Source organism: Dermacentor variabilis, unplaced genomic scaffold (genome assembly GCF_050947875.1).
Source record: "Dermacentor variabilis isolate Ectoservices unplaced genomic scaffold, ASM5094787v1 scaffold_12, whole genome shotgun sequence".
NCBI classification, from domain to species: domain Eukaryota; kingdom Metazoa; phylum Arthropoda; class Arachnida; order Ixodida; family Ixodidae; genus Dermacentor; species Dermacentor variabilis.
Window position 1 is genome coordinate 29,222,815 of NW_027460280.1, and position 21,792 is coordinate 29,244,606.

At 40.7% G+C, this 21,792-nt stretch overlaps 1 protein-coding gene across 4 annotated transcripts in view; it reads left to right on the plus strand.

Moving 5' to 3' along the window:
- The window catches only part of DIP2 (disco-interacting protein 2), a 199,222-nt gene that overhangs the window by 72,528 nt on the left and 104,902 nt on the right, over window positions 1-21,792 (plus strand). For 3 of the 4 annotated variants that reach the window (XM_075677224.1, XM_075677227.1, XM_075677226.1), the window contains 8 exons: window positions 3,444-3,584; window positions 5,703-5,758; window positions 5,874-5,931; window positions 9,302-9,375; window positions 9,566-9,689; window positions 10,012-10,106; window positions 13,846-13,956; window positions 19,107-19,230. In XM_075677224.1, coding sequence (XP_075533339.1) covers window positions 3,444-3,584; window positions 5,703-5,758; window positions 5,874-5,931; window positions 9,302-9,375; window positions 9,566-9,689; window positions 10,012-10,106; window positions 13,846-13,956; window positions 19,107-19,230 — 783 coding nt within the window. The remainder of the gene's footprint in view (window positions 1-3,443; window positions 3,585-5,702; window positions 5,759-5,873; window positions 5,932-9,301; window positions 9,376-9,565; window positions 9,690-10,011; window positions 10,107-13,845; window positions 13,957-19,106; window positions 19,231-21,792) is intronic. The other variant, XM_075677225.1, reaches the window with a different exon arrangement.

Sequence of the window (21,792 nt, forward strand, 5' to 3'; positions counted from 1 at the left end):
TCTCAGAGTTGTTCACAGAAAATTTTCACACAAGAAATGGTCTTGTTTTGCCAAAATGTAGCTAATGTAGCCATGGGTCGAACCTTAGCGCACTGTTGCAGTATCCCGAGAAAATGAAAGTGGGCAGAGTGGAAGGGAATGTTTCTCAGAGCAAGCATGTGCACTGTTCAAGCTGAGCATCATATATAATTAGTGTAAGCTATAGTCAAACAAATAAATGCATGCACCATGACCACTGGATGTGACTATGCAGGAATTTGCATTTTAAACATAAATAAGGGGATGTCATTGATTGGTTATTAAATTGTGGGGTCTAACATTTTGAAGCTGCTCACTGCCTTAGTGGAAGGATCTAAATTAAACACCGTGGCTGCTTGGGCTAGTTGGTACATACTCAACAGGGCAACAGCGTGAAAAGACGAACGACAGAAAAGAAGCTTCTTTGATGAGCACCTAAATTTAAGTACTTCAGCATTTTTACATTTCACCTCCATTGAAATGCGGCCACCATAGCGGGGAACTGAACCCGCAACCTCGTACTCAGCTATAGACTGCCATATCCACTGCACCACTATGGCTATGAATTGGTGTACAATCGTTCCATTATATTTCAAAAATGGGGCATCAATTTATTTTTATACTATTTGAGAAAGTGAGAACTTGAAGGGTAAGGACATAGTATAGGATGGAATCAGCTGTTCCTCATTGTGTGGAGCTGTAGTTACACTCACATCCATATTGCATTGAAGCTGTGGCCACTCAAACACTTTGTCATATTCTGATAGTTAATTGAGGTGGTCAGATCAAATTATGCCAACAGTCTTCAAATAAGCAGTGGAGCCTGTCTAAAATTATCCGAAAGAAGTAAATAGATCACCCAAACCATTTGTTCAAAGCTCTGGCTGGTTTGAATGAAGAATGTACTCTTAACGTAAAAAAAAAAAAAAATCACCACCCAAGCAATCTGTACAGATGGTTAACTAGCGGAGCTGAAACGTACGGCCCTGGTGTTTATCACTGGGTTAATACCAACAGTTCATTAAGCGATGGCTTGGTAGGCTGCCACAACCTCGGTACATAGTTGCGGCTTGCGCTCGACTGCACAAGCCTGTTCTTGTGCCCAGGTTGCAGCATTGGCACAGCGTAGACGAACTCATTCCCAGTTCTGCTTGCGGCATTGCTGATTGAAAGTCACCTGTTCCTCAGGAGTACGTATTATGCGTGGCCTACCCATTTCGGAGCCGGACAGAAACTGCTGCGCCCGTGCCCATCTGCGACGGAGAGCAACGATGTCACTACTGTCACAGTTAATCCAACACCACCTAAATAGCATAAGGCCTTTTTACTCCAATTCATGGCGTCATATTACCTGGATCGACTGCCATAGAATCTAATGGGGATGCTCTCAAGTAGGCAACAGCGATTTCGATGTCGCCACTTTCATCATGCCAGCCTTGTCCATGGAAATGTTGGGCCAGGTAGTGTGACGTCATGGATCAGAGTAAACAGGCCTTGTGCTATCTAGGTGGTGTTAGCTAATCGTGCAGCTCTCTTTATTTTTTTGTATTTTTGCACATGCGCATGGGGTTGCACCGGAGGAGTTCTCGACCAACAGACGGACAGATGGATGGACAAATCAGCTAGCCATATGCAGCTTTGCTGTAATATCCTTGTGTATTTTGGAAGATGAATCAATTTGTTGAAAGTATTGATAAAAAATTATCACTGATATAAATGACTGACTAGAGCACCACCGTGTACTAAGAAATATTATTGGCCACTCGCAGGCTGCTCTACTAGTTTATGGTGAGTTTCACGCACCTAAATATGTGTGCTATATTAGGACACCTGACAATGTATCAAACAAAGACTCCTGGTAGTGAAAATGTGTATCAAAGTACCACTTCTAGGAACAAAACAGCATGGATCAGGCCAAAACCCAAAAACTCTGACAAAGGACAAAAAAGTTCACTGACAATTACGATAGTCCCTAAAGTGAAGTTTGAGTACAGCTCCATATGTGTTTTCATTTCACAATGTATTGAGGCATCGCACTGATCTCCACACCGACTGGCAGAGCCTCGACGTGCGACGCTGTATATAGACTGGCCACACAGTTGCTGCTTCCCAGCGGCTGCAGTTTATGCAACCTTAATCTTTACCGAGAAATGCTTGCGGCGAACGCTGTGCATGAAGGCAGACTTTCTGGCTCTTTTTTTATCTTTTCCCTGCACAGCCACTGCCGCAGGATGGATGGATGCTATGAGCGTCCCTTTTGGAACGGGGTTTTGGGTTCCGCCACCAGGCACTTGTTATTGTATTGCCTAATGTCCTACCTATATTAAAAAATAATAACAAAAATTGAAACAAAAAACACGAAGAATTCTCGTCACCAACTTTTCTGAACCACTATTGGGAACTTAGTTTTCGTATGCCTATGTTGTTTGTCATTTCCCTACTTTTCTTCCACCAATCTTCCAATCTCCTCTTGCTAATCTCTATTGCAGATATGTTTGCTTTCACCCTGCTCTTGCTGAACCCAAGGGCTTTAAAGAAAGCGGAGGAGCCTAAATTGACCGCTGGGCAGTTATCTTCACATTCTAATAAAACATGTATCGTCATTTCTCTAACTTTACCGCAGCAAGCACATGCTTCTTCTTCCTTGCTGTATCTTGCTTTATAAGTACGTGTTCTAAGGCATCCTGATCTCGCTTCGAAAAGTTAAAAGCTTCTCTTTGAGTCATCATAAATTGTTTCTTTCCTTATTTCATTTTTTTCTCTTAAGTAGTTATTCATAACAGGTTTATTTTTCATTGCTGCCATGCAGATGCACAGACATGAGCACCGTCTGGTGGTGCTTCAAGGTGGCTTCCTCCACTTTCCTCCTCGCACTCTCTTTGTTCTCGCTGTCTTTCATCGTTTGCTGTGCCCGTTCGCTTGATTACACTGAGGGAGGACGAGGTATGCTGACGCTCAATGCAGGAACGGGTGTTGAAGCACTGCACTCTAAACAGAAAACCTACAGGTCACATAAAAACCAGCGCAGGCCTTCTTGGTTACTGTTTGTGAGTAGGGGTTGGTTCATAAGCAATAAAGTATTATTATTGGTTTATCTTCAACCCCACTTCAACTAAAACTGCTGAAGTGGTTTAACTAGCTTGTCTTGTTAACTCGTTTCCCTTTTGAAAGCAGTTAAAACCATTTGCTGGAATTAATTGTAACACCACTTTGGAATGGAACAGGTTTAGTTGGTCATTTTTATTTCATCTCCATTGTGATTCTGCTCTTTTGTGAAGAAGGATTGCATGAGTAAACAGTAGGCCTAAACATGAAGCAGCCACAGTTCATACATGTATTGCTGAATTGTCTGACATTGCAGTATCTGTAGTTAAATCATAAATGTCTACATGACGTGTGCTGTCTGGTCTCTTTTTTTCTTGCAGCAGACTTAAATCCGCAGCCTGATGTCACCAACACAGGTATCAGTGCCAATCATACTCCAACAGAGCACGCCAACCGATACAACCAGGCCCATATGTCTTCTGTGAGGGTCACACAGCACTCAGCGACTGGTCTGGAGTACGGTACGACATAGAAATTACTATAGATGAAACCAGCTCATAGTTAGCCTTATCTGTATGAGCCTTATATGTTGCATGCTAAAAGGCATCTACTAGTGCCATGCCATATGTGGCAGTGCTGTTTTCTTCAATTAGCTGGCTCATGTTTGTGCACCAGTTGTTAGTAACAGGGGCGGGTGTGTACACAGTGCCTAAATGGAGGAGTGGACCGGTCGTGCCAACATAACTGAAGGTGCCTTTATGTACCATATTTGCACGATTCTAAAGCGCACCTTTTTTTGGATAAAAAGTCTGTTCAAATTTGCATGCATGTTACAATTGTAACTTATTCTACTCAAAATAAAAAACGGAATCGATTCTAACTAAAAAAAAAAAAAGCTCTATGCAAAGTAGCTATAACCAGACTGCCGTCCATACATAACTCTTTCTGCACCCAGGAAAACCCGTCATTCCCACCTCCTTGCTCTCTCCCCTTACGTTGGCAGGACAAACCTCTTTAAATTTTCGTTCTTTCTTTGAACTGTAGAAGAATGGAACCTCATCCTTTTCCATCATCTGGACTCCCCTGAATCAATTCAAACTGATATTATTGGTATTTCCTAAGTAACATTGCTGTTTTGTGCTATTTTGTTTCCTTTCCTAAGTTTTATATTTTGCAATTCCGCCTTTTGTATGCATATTTTTTATGTGTTACCTTGCCCCTCCTGCTTGGGCCACATGGCCTGCAGTATGACGTAAAAAAAAAAAAAGTGATTATTTTTTTATGCGTTGGTTTGCAGTGGCCACTTTCCAGTTTCCTGTGTGTGTGGCATTTCTTATGCATGAGATGGAACTGAAGATGACTTTCTGTGGTTGGTAGAGAGTAAAAAGGAGGTCGTCAGACTCTGATAGCAACTAGCCGCTAACATTCAGCTGTGCACATGTCTGTGTGCCTTTTTATAAAGTTTCATAAAGGTATTTCAACACGGTACGCGTTGACTTAGGTTTCGTTACTTGATGTGCATGCTAGAATCTACACTAAGTTAATTTTTTGGATATTTAGGCAGTAATATGACCACACGTTACTGTCGGAGGCATGGTAGAATCGTGCAAACATGGTAGATGAAGGATTTTTGTATAGAAACATGGCTGCTTGCCGTGTCCTTTCTTTTTTTTAATGTCTACAGGACAAGTTTCATAACTTCACAAAATGATAGAATACTGCATTTTGTAACAGCATCAAAAGACAAGGCACAAAGATGAAGACTGCCACAAGACAAGTACATCCTAATGGAGTACTCGTAGAGTTGCTCTGATAGAGCACCCATTCACACATTCATCACCAGGCTCTTTACTTGAAGCTCATTTTGAAATGTAGTGTTTAATGATGTTAAGTAAGAGAGACATTGCTTGCTACTTAATGCAGTATTGTAACTGATGGAATTTGAATGATGAAATTTTTATATCAGAGTTAATGCTGAACAGTTACCATATGAGGAAGTAAGCTTCAAATTTACTTCAATTAAACATGTGCAGGCATTCTGAAAGCATATTCTGTGAAATAAGTGCAAATTTTTCCACAGGAAATTCATTTCAGCACACACTCACTCTGAAAAAGCTCCTGTTGTACATGCCAATACATATAATGACCTGCACCACAAAAACACCTTCACTTTGAACAACACTTGTAGAAGTGTCTGAATATTTCTGACTGATTTGGCCTGACAAAAAGCATCTGTGTGGACTTGCCGTTAAGCAACCATCATTTGAGGTTTTGGTGGTAGCCTTGTGCAGGCTCTAGTTTTGAGGCCTGATATTTTACCAAATCAAACATTTAGAAGTACTGAATGCTGGGCAAGTTGGTATTCCATACTGACAAAAAAAAGCCCAAATATTTAAATTTGTATTAAATGCTCAAATATTTAAAAATTAAATATCAAATTCTCAAATCAAATTGCACGATCTGTTTGATTCACACTCAGTCTGAAGTATTCACATATTCCTAGTTGAAAAGTTCATTTGGGAACCTTTCAGCTGAAGGTGGGAAATTGTTATTTCCAGGATATTACTGTTATAGCACTTTATTTGCAGAAATAATTGCATGCAACTTACTTTTACTATTGTATTTTGATTGCTTGGCAGGTACTGGCAAATGGAAAGTTTCAGCCAAGATACAACAACTATTGAACACTTTGAAGGTTTGTCATATCAGTTTCAGTTTATTATTCTTTAAATACAATGAATTGGTAAGAGACAATGCTGTGAAAGTATGTGAAATAACTGTGTTGAAACTGCATATATTATTACTTACAGAGGCCGAAAAGGAGACCACTGCCAGAGTTTTATGTTGATGATGAAGTTGACATGGACTGTAAGATTATTTTATATATGTTAAAATAACTGTATGTGTTTTACTTGATTAACATAAGAATACACTGTATGCCAACACTTAAAATACACTATATACACTTAAAATGTATATGGAGTTTTGCTCTCTTTCTTTAATGACTATACACGAGTTGGAAAACCTACAAGGCCGCTTTCCTGCACTGTAAAAATTTATGCAGAATGGTGGCGTAACCCATCTTTGTCGCACAAAGGTTATGTGCAATGTAGTGTCTGCTGGCGAGTGTTTGCGTTCTGGTGATGCCTAAACACAGGAGCTAAATCTCTTTGTAGTACCTCTATTGACTAGTTTCGGCGCCCTTTAGATTCCATTATTTCATCTTGAATGGCATAGGCATCTACAGAAACGAAGCATGCAAGATGCTGTTTTGCTCATAACAATTGCAATGAGGCCGCACTGCGCTACCAATGTGCATAGATGCAGTGCAAGAAAGCTGTCTTGTAGTTTCTGCAACTCGTCTTTAGGCTTTCAGAGCAGTTTTTGCAAGTTGGTTCTGTGTGGGGGAAGGCATTATATGCTGGAGAGAAGCAGCTGCCAAATGATGAATTAATGAGAATTTGTGGCTCAAACTTTTTGTTGAAAGTTTCACGCCAGTTGGGGGCTTGCATGGCAAATGTCAATGGCAGCCTCATTCCTTAAAAATTCAGTGACGCATGCAGTGTAGGATACTGTTTGTTGAAAACTGCTTTGTTTTTCAGTGGGCACCAAAGTTTTATGCTAAAAAATTTTCAAACAGCAGCATCAGAAATTGACCTGAGAAATTGACCTTATGTTGGAAGTTACATCATTGCTGTCATGTTACTTCTGAGTAAAAATATCTTCTAAGATAGGCTGTGTTGTTTTATTGTGCAAGCAGTGAATTGTGTCTTTGATAGCATGGGCATCGGGTATGTTAAGCATGGCAGGCTGTGTTGTTTTGTGTTTACCATGCCATGAGAGACATGTAAGGTGGCCATGCCCGTGAGCTCCCAGTGCCGAGTGGTAAAAAAAACTACCAATGCTTGTGACTTGTGCCAAATTTACAGTAACTCCTGGCTGGCCATAGGTGCAGTTTGTCAGAGCTGTTCAGATGAATCTGGCATTTCAACTGGCAGGAGAGTGCTGGCCTGTATCCTGCTGGTTGTCCTGCCTGTGTCCTGCTAGAATTGCCACTGTGGTATGCAGTGCTGAGACAGCGCAGTGGCATAGTATAAAGACTCTTTGCTACTTGAGACACATGTCAGGATTCAGTTTACAAAGTTTTCTTTGAAACAGCCCTAGAGGTTGCAAAGCATCTGTAAATGTAAATATAGTGGTCTAAGTCTGCACTGCATATGGGCCACAAGGACATTCTGGACAATTGTATTTCAAATAATAAACAGTTATTTGTATGGGCAAAGTTCAAATAAATATGAGTCAGCACGTACAATCATGTCTTTCCATGGGCATGTGGAAGTCATAGCTGAGGTACATACAACTAATATGGTCACGCTGCATCATGCCATTAGCTACACTGGGAATGTCATGCAATGGCTAACACTAGAACCACTGCATCACTTCTTGAGCGTAGTGTTAAGATCAGCTTGGAGATCAGCTCTAAGGTGCAGGTCCTGTGCAGTTACCTTAACCTCTTTAGTAACAGTCCATACATATGTGCATGCAGCTTGTTCTTGCTAGTTCTGTGCAGTGATGGCAAGTAAAAAAATTGGCAGGGGCTTAGCTCGGCTATGCCAGGATATACGTAGCGAAAGCTAAGGCATAGCATGGTTAGCCTTGGTTAATCTTGATTGCAAGTACAGGTTAGTCTGGTTGTCTAGCTATGTTTTAGCCAGTCGTTCGGCACGCTGTTCATCTGTTTCCTGGGCGATTCGTTTTCTCTTCATCTCATTCCGATATCGATTCCGGGCCTCCTCCTGCTTATCAGAATTGTCGCCGTCCATACTGCCGCCTCAACTGTGGTTGCTGCGCACGCGAGCTCTCCTTTTCAATCCTCCGACATGTTATCAGGCATGTGACACAGCTGGCGAAATGAGCGGAGGTGAGCGCAACGACGAGGAATGCGGTGTGACGTCATACCAAACGGCGGCGGCAGAAAGGCACGGCGCTGCGCAGTGGTGGAACACCTGTGGCTCAGTGCTACTAGTGGCGCATGCACAGTAGTGACTAGGGAGCGAGAGAGAGAGAAAAATTGGCAGTGGCTTAGCTCGGCTATGCCAGGATACACATAGCGAAAGCTAAGGCATAGCATGGTTAGCCTTGGTTAATCTTAATTGCAAGTACATGTTAGTCTGGTTGTCTAGCTATGTTGCGGCATTTAGCCAGTCGTTCGGCGCGTTGTTCGTCTGTTTCCTGGGCGATTCGTTTCCTCTTCATCTCATTCCGATGTCGATTTCAGGCCTCCTCCTGCTTATCATAATTGTCGCTGTCCATACTGCTGCCTCAACTGTGGTTGCGGCGCACGCGAGCTCTCCTTTTCAATTCTCCGACATGTTATTAGGCATGCGACACAGCTGGCGAAGCGAGCGGAGGCGAACACAACGACGAGGAACGCCGTGTGATGAGGAACGCGGTGTGACGTAATGTGCCTCCTCGGAGTGCGGCCACGGCGAAATCGCAAGTTCGTGGCCAGTAAAGCTTTCGCTTTAAAATTGCGGACATAGAGTTTTGGGCAAATTGAACGCTCTGATTACCTAACATGGCTTTGGTTCACTTCTGAGGGCTGTGTACCACTACAGACTTTGCTGAAAGCACTACCACCACGTCGATGGGATGTTTGATGTGCTGTGTTCCATCAGCATTGGCGAAAGTGTAATTTGTTTTCTTCCTGGTAGCACTTGCAGCCGATGATTAAGTTGTATGTGCACTTTAAACCGAACAGTTAAACCATTTTATGGAGAAATGCAACAGGACTGACTGCACAATAAATAGATAGTTAATTACTCTCTAATTATGATGATTAACTAGAAAATGCATAAAGCATTGTCCTACCATCTTGACTTACTTTCGATAGTGTCCAGTGCCTTGAAATAAAATTATGTAAATTTGGCCCATTTATGGACAGTCAGCCATAAATCCTAAGTGAAGGGGTTAACAGTTCGTGTTAAAGACAGTTGGTATATTCGAGAAAGGGACCAGCCTTGAAAAATAACATTTGAAATCTCACTGCAAGCATCCACTTTGAAACCTGTAATTAAGAAGTTGATGAATCATTGACAGTTTGCTTTATTTTCAACATGTTATGACTGCATTGATGCAGAACTCATCTGCAAAGACATCAAGTACTCTGTATAGAATAAGAGCACCTTGCATGTTTGCAGTTTTTGTATGGCTGATTGATTTTATCGTTGGTGTACAGCAAATCCTTCGGATCCCAATGCTCCTCAGCCAGAAGGTGCCACAATGACTCCCACCGTTGGAGAAAATCTGGAGGTGCTGTGCTCATATCCAAAGTGGATTCTGGAAGAATAGCTATAGCTTAGTGTTCAACCAGCAGCCTAAGATGAAGTGTCATGCTAAAGTATGCTGTGTATGGACAGAGTTGAACTCTTCAGCTATTTTTATGATAGCAGTATGAAGGACTACAAGTTAATGCTCACATGCCACCCTTCCTCACTGGCAGGTTCCATCTGGGCTTCCTCAGTCTTTAGAAGCTGCTATCAAAAGGTACGGCTCAGGAACGTTCAAGTTTCCCGCGGCCACTGTGCTGGACACAAGTGGAAAAATTGGGACACCTTTACCGTATGGTGAGCAGCACTAGTTCTACTTTGGCAGTGTGCTTGAGTTGCACTAATAAAAATTGCACACTCTCTGGAGTATAATTTTGTGTCACAACAATATTTCTCAATCTCGTGTACACTTCCTTCGTTTAACGCTTTGTGCCTGTCTACTTTCCTGTTGGAGACGCTATGAAAAACTGAGATGGTCATGGCATTCCTGTCAAGAAAGTACCCACGGCACAATGTTAAAGAAGGGAAATGTACCCTTGATAATTGCATAGTTGAATGTATACCATTTTTGAGGCACCTGTAAGCAGCCTGGCTTAATTGGTTTGGATGGTCATTATAGGCAAGCTTCTCAGCCGGTCGTGGAAGATAGCCTTTAACCTCCTCAACAAGTTGGGCCAGAAAGGCGAAGGTCAAGCACTCAAGCCTGGAGACAGGGTGAGCCACTTGTTGCACTTTGGTATCACGTCTGCAGCCTGGCATTTTTTTGTGCCTGGTTTATTGCCTATTGCTTACCGACAATTTATTGTTACAGTTTGTTTTACTACATGCAACACATTAAAATTTTACGATAGTGACATAAGAAACAACTGATTTGTGACCTCTTACTTAATCGTGCTCAGGCTGTTACCATTTCGGGTGTGCTGTCGGACACCCAAACAATCAACATAGTACTAGTTCCACAAGGATCTATATTAGGACCGCTGTTATTCCTCATCTACATAAATGATCTTCCACATTGTTTGTCACCACATACAGTAACATTGTTTTACGCGGATGACACCACCATTTTCACTTCACATGAATTGTAGCCCTGACAAAACAGCTTAACAATGACCTTCATGGTGTTACTATATTGTGTCATATATATAAACTAGTTATCAACCCCTCAAAAACTAAGTTTTTTATCTTCATCTCACAGTGAAAAAAGCATTGCAATGTGCCTTCAGTATATGTCAATAATTATGCAATATTCCCCTTTGGCCAATACACATTTCTTGGTGCCGAGCATAACAGGGTTCTAAGTTTTAATGCTCAATAATCAAATAAAAAAGAAGACAGCATACTGCATTGAATTTCTTCACAAAGCTCATCAATACCTTAGTCTCCCTACTCTGGTTACACTGTATTATGCGTTCCTTTAGAGTAATTTTAACTGTTGCATCGAATCGTGGGGTGTTACGTATGAAATTTAATTAAGCCCACTAGAGCATCTCCAAAGACAGGCACTCTCTATCATGGCATACAGCCCTTATCATGCTTACTCAGCTCCACTTTTTCATCTACTGAACATTTTGCCTATTGCAAAACTTGTTTCCTACAATCTCAGTATTACTGTTTACCATATAGTACATAAAGCAAATCTTTACATTAGAGGGAAAAATTCATCAAAAATTACAAGATAATATTTTACTTCCGAAAGCACGCGCTAATCACGGGCAAAAAAGTAAGTTTCACTGCTGTTAATTAAGATGTGGAACACCCTTGGTGGCTAAAAACTAGCCCTCATTAATATATTTTAGATATGTAGTTGACTCATTCATGAACAGTTTATTTTTACGAGGTATTTACACTCTTTCTTTTTCCTACCTGACCACCATATGTCATATTCAATGAAATATAGTATGTATTATATTGTCATTATAGCAAAGACGCTGATGATTTCATGTCACTTGTGCTAGCCTTTAAAGCTTTTCTTTTTTGTTTTTTTCCAATGGTGAATAGTTCCCACTTTAGACATGTTAAGATGTTGTGGCTGTAGCCACAGACTCAGCGGAGTACATGCGAAAAATGGTACGAGAAATCTGTCAAGCTGAAGAGATCCAAATCTTACATGTGAAACATTTAGCACACCTGATTCATCTGAGTGTTGACCATGCCATTTCTCTACCATGCATGTCAACAGTTTGACCCGTAGGGATCAAGTTTGGAGCATTATTTAAGCATGGTTTTAACAAGCTATACCAAAAGTATGCCGAAATTTGTGCTTCTAATGGCCTCTTTGGACCTGATGTTAAGAAGCCACCTTCTGTTGTCCCGAATAGATGGCAAAGCTTCTACAAAGTGCTTGTGGTTGTCATTGAAATGTGGAACTCGTTAACGGAACTTGCTGAAAGCTCACATGATAGCAGCAAAGCGGAAGCTATTCGAGTGATACTTTCTGAAAAAGAAGTTGTTTATGCGAAGGCAATCCTGATGAATGACACACTCAGCCCCCTTTTAGTCACCCAGAAAACGCTTGAAAGTGGAAAACTTCTGATGCCCAGCTTTGATCACCTACTAAACGTCAAGCTTCAGCAGACTGTCAGCGAGCTTTCAACGATTATCATTAAAAGCGATCAGGCCAGAGCTGTTTTGTCTATGTAACCCAAGAGCAGTGCCACACTAGTAAAAATATGTTGTGAAGAGTTCTGAATGAAACTCGCCACAGAATTGCACTGCAGTATTGAACGGAATGTCTCGGACAAATACGAAAACCAGCTAACTTGGTGGAAGTTGGGAGCTGTGCTGGATCCATTTCAGATCTGTTAGGGCAGTCATTTGATGACTACCAACCTCTGTTCATGTCCGTAACCGATGATGTAGATTCACTTCATGACGAGTTCAACCAGTACTTGCTGGAAGCAAGCCCCACAAACACAGCTGTCGAACTCATTGAGAATTGGCATAACTCTACCGCTCGCTACCCCAGGCTGGTAAATGCTGCACTGACATTGTTGTATCTAGCTAATGGAAGCTGTGATGTTGAGAGAACTTTCTCCCAGCTGAGATACGTTCAACAACTAGACAGGTCTCGAATGGATACTGACATGTTGCAGATGCAGATGATAATGTATGTAAACAGGGGTGTGTAAAAAAATCGATGACCAGCTTTTCGTGAATAAAATGTTTTATTTCTTAGAAGTTATCAATGCTCTTTACTGTCATAATTACTGATTCACTTCCAAACAAACGCCAAATTTCAGAGAGTATTTGCTAGAAAACCCTAATGGGTCCCCCCCCGATTGCCAGCTTGAAACAAACACCAATTTTAACACATTAGAGTTAAGAAGCCTGTGATACCTTCTGATAAAATAAACTGAGTGTGTTACTTAGCACATCTGTAGATTTAATTTAAAAATAATGTATTTGGGAATAGTTAAAAAAAAAGATTTCTCCGAAATTATTATAGCCCCCGATTTTTACCCCCTGGTTTAAAAAAGAATATAAAATCCGAAAACGAACAACCCTAGGTACGTGTGACTCTTCTGACTGACCTGCTGGCTCATTTTCACTCTAATTTTGTACGTGGCCTTTCACGGTGCATGTAGTTTACACCATTTTTGAGTGCGTTACTTGCCTGTAACAATAAATCAAAAGTACACATCTTTGGTGATGTCATATAAAAAAAATACTCCATGTCACTGGAACAGAATGATGGCGCCATCTATCATCTTAGAGCAAACCATGGGATGGTCCTGCTGTTGTGTTCCTGCAAAACCTACATATTTTGCTTGGCGGTGCCACAGATGATGTGTATTTTGGATTTATTCTGGACAAAAGAAGGTAGGGGGGGAGGAAAGTAATGCACCCGAGCATAGTCATAGTTAATTAAACTGCATGCATTACAAAAGTCTGCTTCTGTGCAATATTTGAGCTTGAATGAGCCAGAAGTTTGTGCACTAGGATCATGTACACCTGTGAGCAGAAGTATACAGGCCGCTAGCTCGCTGAAAAAATTAAATTTATTCGTAATTCAGATGCACAAACTGAGATTGACATGTGCATTGGAAAGTTTTCAATGCTAGTTTGGACTGCAGTTATCAAATTCAAGTTACATTCATAAGAAAAGGACCGGCTATATTGCAGAACCTCTGGTCCATGTACTCAAGCGACTACATAATGGGGCTGCTATTTACGCAATACTCAGTATATTACATGGATCTATGTGTTTTGTCTTCTTATGCATACGTGAACAGATGGTAGGTCTGTTAATTCTAAGGTAAAATGGACATTTTGGCTTATTTAGCTACACCTTTTTGCTAACTACAAAGTGTTAAAACTGTTTTGAAGCAGAAATGTGTTGTGGCATATTTTGACAGTTTAACAATATTTTTTATGTGTCATGTTGTTTATTGCACTTTTATGAAAGGTCCTTGGGTGTTCACTGATGGCAGGCATGCACACTTGCTTTCAGGTGGCCCTTGTGTACCCAAACAATGATCCTGTTGCCTTCATGTGTTCCTTTTATGGCTGCCTCATGGCAGGCTTAGTCCCTGTTCCTATTGAGGTCCCTTTAACGAGGAGGGTAAGTACCCCCCCTCTCTTTTGCACTCTTTCACTCTATTTTATAGCTGTTGCATGCATTTCTGTTGTAAACATTGTGGATCTGGCAAGTAAAAGCCTTGAATAATTAACACATTACTAAATCTTCAATAGAATTTACAGTTACAGAGTGTACCATGGTGGGCAAAGGCTAAAATTTACTTCATTCATAATGTGATGGTTCTGCTTATCATCTCATCAAATTCTGAGTGAGAAAAATCTGAGGAAGCAAGGGGCTTGATTTTTTGTACCAACCATATTGAGCCAACAGACAATGAAGCCATGGAAAGCATTGGATAAATTAATTGTTTTCTTTTAATTAAACTGGAATTTATTTATTTAATTATTTACAATATCCTCAATCAGAGACATTGCATAGGAGAGGGGTCAGAGAAAAATGTTAATACAAAAGATTCTTGTTTATACATTTATAGCTAATACACACACAAAATTCAGAAGTTTTTCATGCTGATAAAAGTTAGTAAGCGCAAATAATTTTAATTATTACAATGTAAACTAATTAACCACAAAATAATGCAATACAATCCAATACAATACTAACTCCAAATTAAATTACAAGAGTCACGCAACAATAAATAGGAACTCACAGAATGTTAGAGATTGCGCTAACAAACAAATTGTGGCTTTCGATAGAAGCTATCTGCGCGGGAAGACAATTCCATGATTTCACTGTTCTGGGCACGTACAGCTGCAAAAAAGCATGTGTACGACACAACGGGATTCCAACTTTGTAAGAGTGGCCGAACCTCAGAGAAATGTACTGAGGAGGTAGAATAAGTTGATCACATAGGTGAGGATTGTAGTACACTTTATGAAAAAGGCATAACTCTTTCCCTACTATGGGGAAAATAGGTGTTTTTTGTAGGTTACGGCAGATTTCTTTTCTGAAGGAAATACTGCACTAAATATTTTATGCAATACATAATCAAAAAGCAGAATGAATGCACTTTTCACGCATAAAAGTTTTATTAGCGAGATGTATGTTATAAAAAAGCCATAAATTGCCAGAATTAAGATTCTGGGATAAAATTGAACAAACTTTGTAAGGACATGCTTGTACCTACTAAGAAAGATATGTAACAACAATTATGAGATATGCAAAATGTATTACTGTCTAATAGGCACTATCTCCGAAAAAAATCAAAATTTTTCATTGAACAAATATTCCACTACAAAAATTAACTGCAAGCACTACAGTAGGACGTGCTGGGCTGCAACCACAGATGTTCTGGGCTAGTTTGCGTCGTCGTCGCTCTTAGAGTCAAAGTGCGACAAATAGGCAGCATCCTGAGACTCGCTGCTGCTCAATCCATCAATAAAATCAGCCGCAGACCCACAGGAATCGCAACATCTGCGATCTTTCGAAGCGCGCATGCCACTGCTGGAGGTGGCCATCTTTGCTTTCTACTTTGACGATCGCGGAACTTCGGAGGCATTCAAAAATTACCGCCTGGCGTGAAAAAAGTCCCAACTGCTTAGAAAACAAAAATGTAGTTCTCCTCCTTCACGACCAATGGCGTAGTGTGCCCGTGAGCAGTGCGTAAGGTCTCTAAAACGGCGTTTAAAACAATCGATAGTGGGCAGCCATTTTTGCTTTCTACTTTGACGATTGCGAAACATCAAAGCGCGTTCAGAAATCACCTCCTGGTCAAAAAAAAGTGAACTGCTTAGAAAACAAAATATAGTTATCCGCCTTCACATACCATAGGGCAGTGTGCCCGTGAGTGGTGTGTAAGGTCTCGAAAGCGGTGTTTAAAACTATCATTAGCGGGCTAACTATGTCCAGTGGGCATGGTACGGAAAGAGTTAAACGCAAGAATTTTGCAACAAGACGCTGAAGGTACAAGGTTAAGAGTTGTCTTTATTTTTATGTTAGCTGCATGGCAATAATTTGATAAGATCAAATGAACTGAGTTTTTTATTATTTCTACTGCACAGGTTAGGTTTCCTTGACATGGATCCCACAGTGTTGCAGCATATTAAAGTTTTAGTCACTTTAATGATGTGTATAGAAGTTCTACATGTGAAGGCGATTTAGAGAAGTTGCAACGAATATAATAATAGAAAATCACTGCGAAAAAGCTGACTTGGGAAGAACACAGGACTGTCCTGTGTTCTACTGAAGTCCCCATTTTCGCAGCGATTTTCTATCATGAACATTTACCAACACGCCCATAACAGCTAATGAATATAACCAAGCATGTGATTAGCATTGTTTATAGAAGAGGTAATGTGATTATTAAATTTATGTTATTTGTAATGTCAACTCCTAGATGCCTGTAGGAAGACACAGATTCTAATGTTGTAATCGAGAGTTCAACGGAAGGCGGTCTGTTCAGAATGAGACATGACAAAGAAAGATGTACACCGACCAAGTAAAACTTATTAAAACACATGAAGTTTCGGCTCCCATATAGAATCCGAAACGTCTTGTCTTTCAGTAAGCTTTACTTAATCAGTGTACGTCTTTCTTTGTCAGATTCTAATGTTATTTGGCTTGTAGATAGGGACTGGTTAAGTCGTCCTAGAGTCGTATGAACTTACACTTACTTACATTCACTTCCATCAACCATGTCTTACGCCACAATGACACAGCATTCAGATCAGATTGTAGAGTGGCTAGATCATTATCACAAGTTATTTTACTAAAAATTACACAGTCATCAGTAAATAAGTGAACATTTGAAGAAACACAAGAAGGTAGATCAGTAAAATAAATTTAAAAAATAAAGAGATGAATGCCAACAACTGAACCTTGCAGCATGCCGGAATCCACAGAACTGCATCATGAGAAGGTATTGTTGGCCGAGACAAACTTAGAATGGTTAAAGTGGAAACAATCAATTCAAGCCAGTAGTTTAGCATCAGGGTTAAGAAGATTAAGTTTATAAAGTAGTAGTTCATGGCACTCTATGTCGAATGCTTTAGAAAAGTATAAAGAAGTATGTATAGTTGGACTAAGGAAGAACTGTCAAGAATACAATTCAGCTTGTGAACAAAGGTTACTAGTTGTGTCTCACTTGATTACGTCGTATAGAATTCCTGTTGCAATGTTGCAAAGAAGATTCAAGAAACGTAATGAGATGCAAAAATAGAGCATATTCAAGAATTTTACTCGGAATGCTTGTCAGAGAGATTGGTCGGTAGTTAAGTAGAATTAATTATGGATGATGTTTAAATTTGCTGTAAAGTTCATATTCTTAATAAAGTAACAGTGAATTGAAGCAGAAAGAGAAGACAAAGAGAAGCCAGTGGAAGCCAAAGTCACTACTCTCTCATGATGTGTGGGATGCTCTACCACCTACAGGCCAACTGCAGTGAAATTTTGAACCACATAAAAAGCTTAGTTTATACTAGTGTTGATATAAAGGAATATTTGTGCAAAATTTGCCATTTGAAATATAAGTAGAAGCAACATGAAAAGCTTGTAAATAAGCTGCTTTTGATACTGAAATTGAAAAAAAAAATTGGAGGACGCTTAAGCTTCACCTTTAAGAGTGGAATGTGATAGCATTCAAAGATCCCTGACTGCTTCTCACACTTCCCGGCAACTGGAGCGTATGTATATGTAACCGTAATGTTTACTTGGAAACGCTTTCCGCGAACGCTATGGAACCTCAGCCTATTGCGTGGGCCGCGATACGGCGGAGGCGAGCACCAGCTGGAGTTAATGCAAGGAGCCAGGCGCATCGCTCTGTGGCCCCCAAGACACCCATCGTGCCGGCGCGCGCAAAATAGCGGACACCGCAGCTGGTCTGTTGACGCCGCAGCCGGTCTGTGAACGCCGTGGCCAGTTTGCGTATGTGAAGGGGTTTCTTTGAGTTTTCGCGTAACAGAATTATGTTCTCTCATATAGTCAAATTACAATCCGAGAGCTATCATATCTGTAGGTTGTGTGAATGTCGTCGTATACGATTTTTCTACGTATTTTAGCTTGCGAAATTCAATTAGTTCAGTCGAAGTCTTTGCATCATATGGAAGGCCAGGGTATAAGTGGTTCGAAAATCTTTTTGTCGATGTGATGTTCGACGCCGGATTATCTGCGACACAATAAAAAACGCCGCCACTACTGTTTGGCATATGTGACACATAACCTAGAATGCTCAACTCCATGGGATGACTTCCAAGATAAGACGGCGCCCATGGCTGTCCATGGCAAGCCAGAGCATACTAGCTCAGGCCGACCTGTCTGCCTTTCCTCAAATAAATTCTCTCCCCACCCTACTTGTTTGCAATGAGGCCCTAAAGCTGTTGCGTGGATCTTCATGTAGTGTTTTAAATTATGATAAGTGATCTTGTAGCAAGGCTGAACGTTGGGCGAGTCGGTCCAAATTCGTGGTGGGAAAAGTGCAACTTTCTTCTGTCCATATGTGTTAAACTTGCACTTTTTCCACCAGTGATCGTGTGTTTAAAATTGATCCCTTCTTTATGACAACTGTTGCTTATGCACTAGTCGCTACAGGTATGGTACCTAAATATACTGAAATAAATATTCCTTCTGTTGATATATGAGTCCGCATTTGACTATTTTTTATTGTCACGTAGTAGTGACGGTGAATAATACAGATGCAGAACTGTGAATGATGAAAGTAACCTTTTATTGGGCCAACTTGTGCCCACAAAAGCAAGTTACACTCAAGGCACAGCAATAGTGGCAAACATGGTCGGCGATCGTCAAAATCTGATCTGCGGGTCAAGCGCGTTGGCCTTTATACATGAGCCCTCGAAGGTTTCAGAGTAATCACTGGTGCCCGAGTGTCTTCCAGAAAGTTCTCTACAATTGGCGTCGCACATGCAGTCAGATTATGCAAGCTTCGGTGACAACAGACAGCAGAACGAACCATCGATAGCATTAAAAAAACTTCTGATACGGGCAGGCACATCCCGCACTGAGCTATAACATTTGTTAGATGGCGAAAAGCAGTTACCCGAAAAAGATAAACAAGTACGCGTGTCAATATACGATTCAATATTCTGTACTTACTATTTGCATTCGATTCATATTTAAAAATGTTGATATTTTCCTGCCTCTAGTCCTTATTGTTACATTTCGCCATTGTAGCTTCTTTCTCCACCTGCTCATGTATGATTCACTGTCTGCGTTTGTGACAGGACGCTGGCTCCCAGCAGATAGGCTTCCTGCTTGGAAGCTGTGGTGTCAGCTATGCACTCACCTCTGAAGTTTGCTACAAGGGGCTCCCGAAGACTGCTACTGGTGAAATTCACACCTTCAAGGGTGAGCACTGTTGTATAACACAATGGTTGAACAATGATTGTCTCTGAAGCCAATTTTAACAAGGGTTCTTCATCAGGGCAACGACTGCCTCCCTGACAAAGACCCTTGTCAAGGTATTGGCACTTCAAGTCCACAGCTTCATATGTCTTGTTTGAATATCCACCATAGTGGGACAAGAAAGTGCATTTCAAGTGTGGGAAAGGGGATGTATTTACTTGCCTTTCCTTCAAAATTTATATTTTGGCTTTACTTTGTATTCTCTCTCTCTTTTCTTCTTTTGAACACTCAGGTAAACTGTTGTAGATGTTTATGCAGCGAAGTCTGCATATAACAAACTAGGATAAAGCACATTTGCAGTATTTAGGGTGCAGCACTTTTTGTTTTTTTCCTGTGCATGTGCACGTGCACTTGCGCACTTATCATAAGTCGGAATTTTCAGTGCTTTTCATTGACTCTGTCTTTCAGATGAGCAGTTATCATTTGTTTCTTTTTTCACCCAAATATACACACCTATTTGGGTGACTGTTTTCTTCAAAGTTTACTTCTTATGCAACTTCTGCAGTTTTCCTAGTTAGGGTTATATACTATATCCCTGTTTGTATTCTATAGTGGTGCAAAATTGCTGTAATTGTTAACTGCACAAACGTATGGCCGAGTTAGTGCCATTACAGATGTATATGCAATTGTAGGGACTAGCCATGCAGCTCAGGAAATATTCACAAAATGTGGTGAAATGTGTTGTCAGGTGGTAACACAATAACTACAGAGAGAGCATGCTTAATCGTTAGTATATTAGACATATACTAATACAATTATAATTAAGTTTGAGATGACCATATAGCATGAAAAAAAAATTTCTTTCACATATATTAATTTTAACTGATATAATTCAATGCAGTAAACAAAAATTCACTTTTCAAACTTTCTTCATATAAAGGTATACAAAATCTGTGTTGAAAAACTGGTGAACCGGAGCCATGCATTTATTAATGAATATTGAACACAAGACTTTTTGTGTGAATGCATTTTCTATAAAAAGTAATTTCTTGAATTAGTTCTTCTTGGGCTGCTTATTCTTATTCTGCATGTCTGTTTCTTGTATTTATAAATATGGTAACTTGGCTAAAGTTGCTAAGCATGCATTTTTGTTTATCTTTTGACAATGTCATGGCCACATGAGGCTAGAAATAAGCCTGTGTGTGATGAGCACTTAGCAGAAGTCTATTATGCATAATTGCACATCTATAAAAATGTTGGATATTAAACAGATGATATTTTACTGTGTGGTTCATTAAATGCATTCTTAGTGCCATCTCAAAATGTGGGAGCTTTCCTATTAAAGAGGCACAGACATGACATTCTTGACATACTCATTTTTTTGTATGAAGTGAAGGCCCTCCAAATCGTAGAGAAGATACTGGCAAGCATTTGAGCATTGTAAACATAGTTACTGTAGTACTACATGTTTCTACAAGCTATTTTCAGTACCCGGGTGGTGGATCACATCACAACTCACAGCCTCGCTCCATTCCTGTTATCTGTTGCTGCACACAAGTATGGCCACAAGAAATACATGCAGCATTCTTGTTTTCTTTTTTCATTTCTTTATCAGCATCATTGTACATGGCCTTAGTGCTTCACAACATCGGGAAATTTTGGTGTGTCGTGATGCCATGATGATGTTAATCACACCAGGTGCAGCACTTTGAGATGAACTTTAGTATCAAATTAACATGTTTCCCAATCTTCATAATTGCTCAGTGTCATCCTTTTACAAAGTATGAGATGTGTGTAGCAGAGTTTCAGCAGCTTCGGAGATACAGTAGAACCTCGTTCCCGTTACGTACGTTTTCCTGGCACCAACGTTCGTAGTCGAGAACACAAAAATGACCCAATTGAGTTACGCTCATTTCTTACCGGTTCATACTGACGTGTGTACTTGTCTTTATCGGGGGACACGTTTCGCCGCCTAACAAATGTTAACGCACAGCGCGGAACGCGCCTGCATGTATCTGAAGTTTTTGGAAAGTTATCGATGCTTCTATCCGCTGTCTGTTGTCGCCGAACCTTGTGTTATCGGATTTCATCGCGTGACGCGAATGGTGTAGAACTTTGTGGAAGGCACGCAGGTCCCAACGATTAGTCTGGAACATTCGATGACTGCTGTATAAAAGCCGACGCACTGGACCCGCTGAACAGATTTTCGCCGATCGCCGACCGTGTTCGCCGCTATCGTTGTGCTATAAGTGTAGCCTGTTTTGTGGGCACAGGTTCGCCCAACAAAAGTTAATTTTGTCGTTCACAGTATTGCTACTGTGTTATTCAACGTCACCACCACGTGACATCTGGTGGAGGTGCTTTACGTTCATGTACCAGATGCCCCCGACAAGCTGTAATCCAAGTCCGGACCGCAAAGACCACACCAGCGCCGTCCCGGAACATCGAGCAAGCCGCCGGCTACAGCAGCTGCCCCCGGAACACAGAATTATACCAGAGACGACCAAGAAGATCGTCAGAGAAGTTCGTCCAGAGACGACCAAGAAGACAGCCCCAATGGCAGCC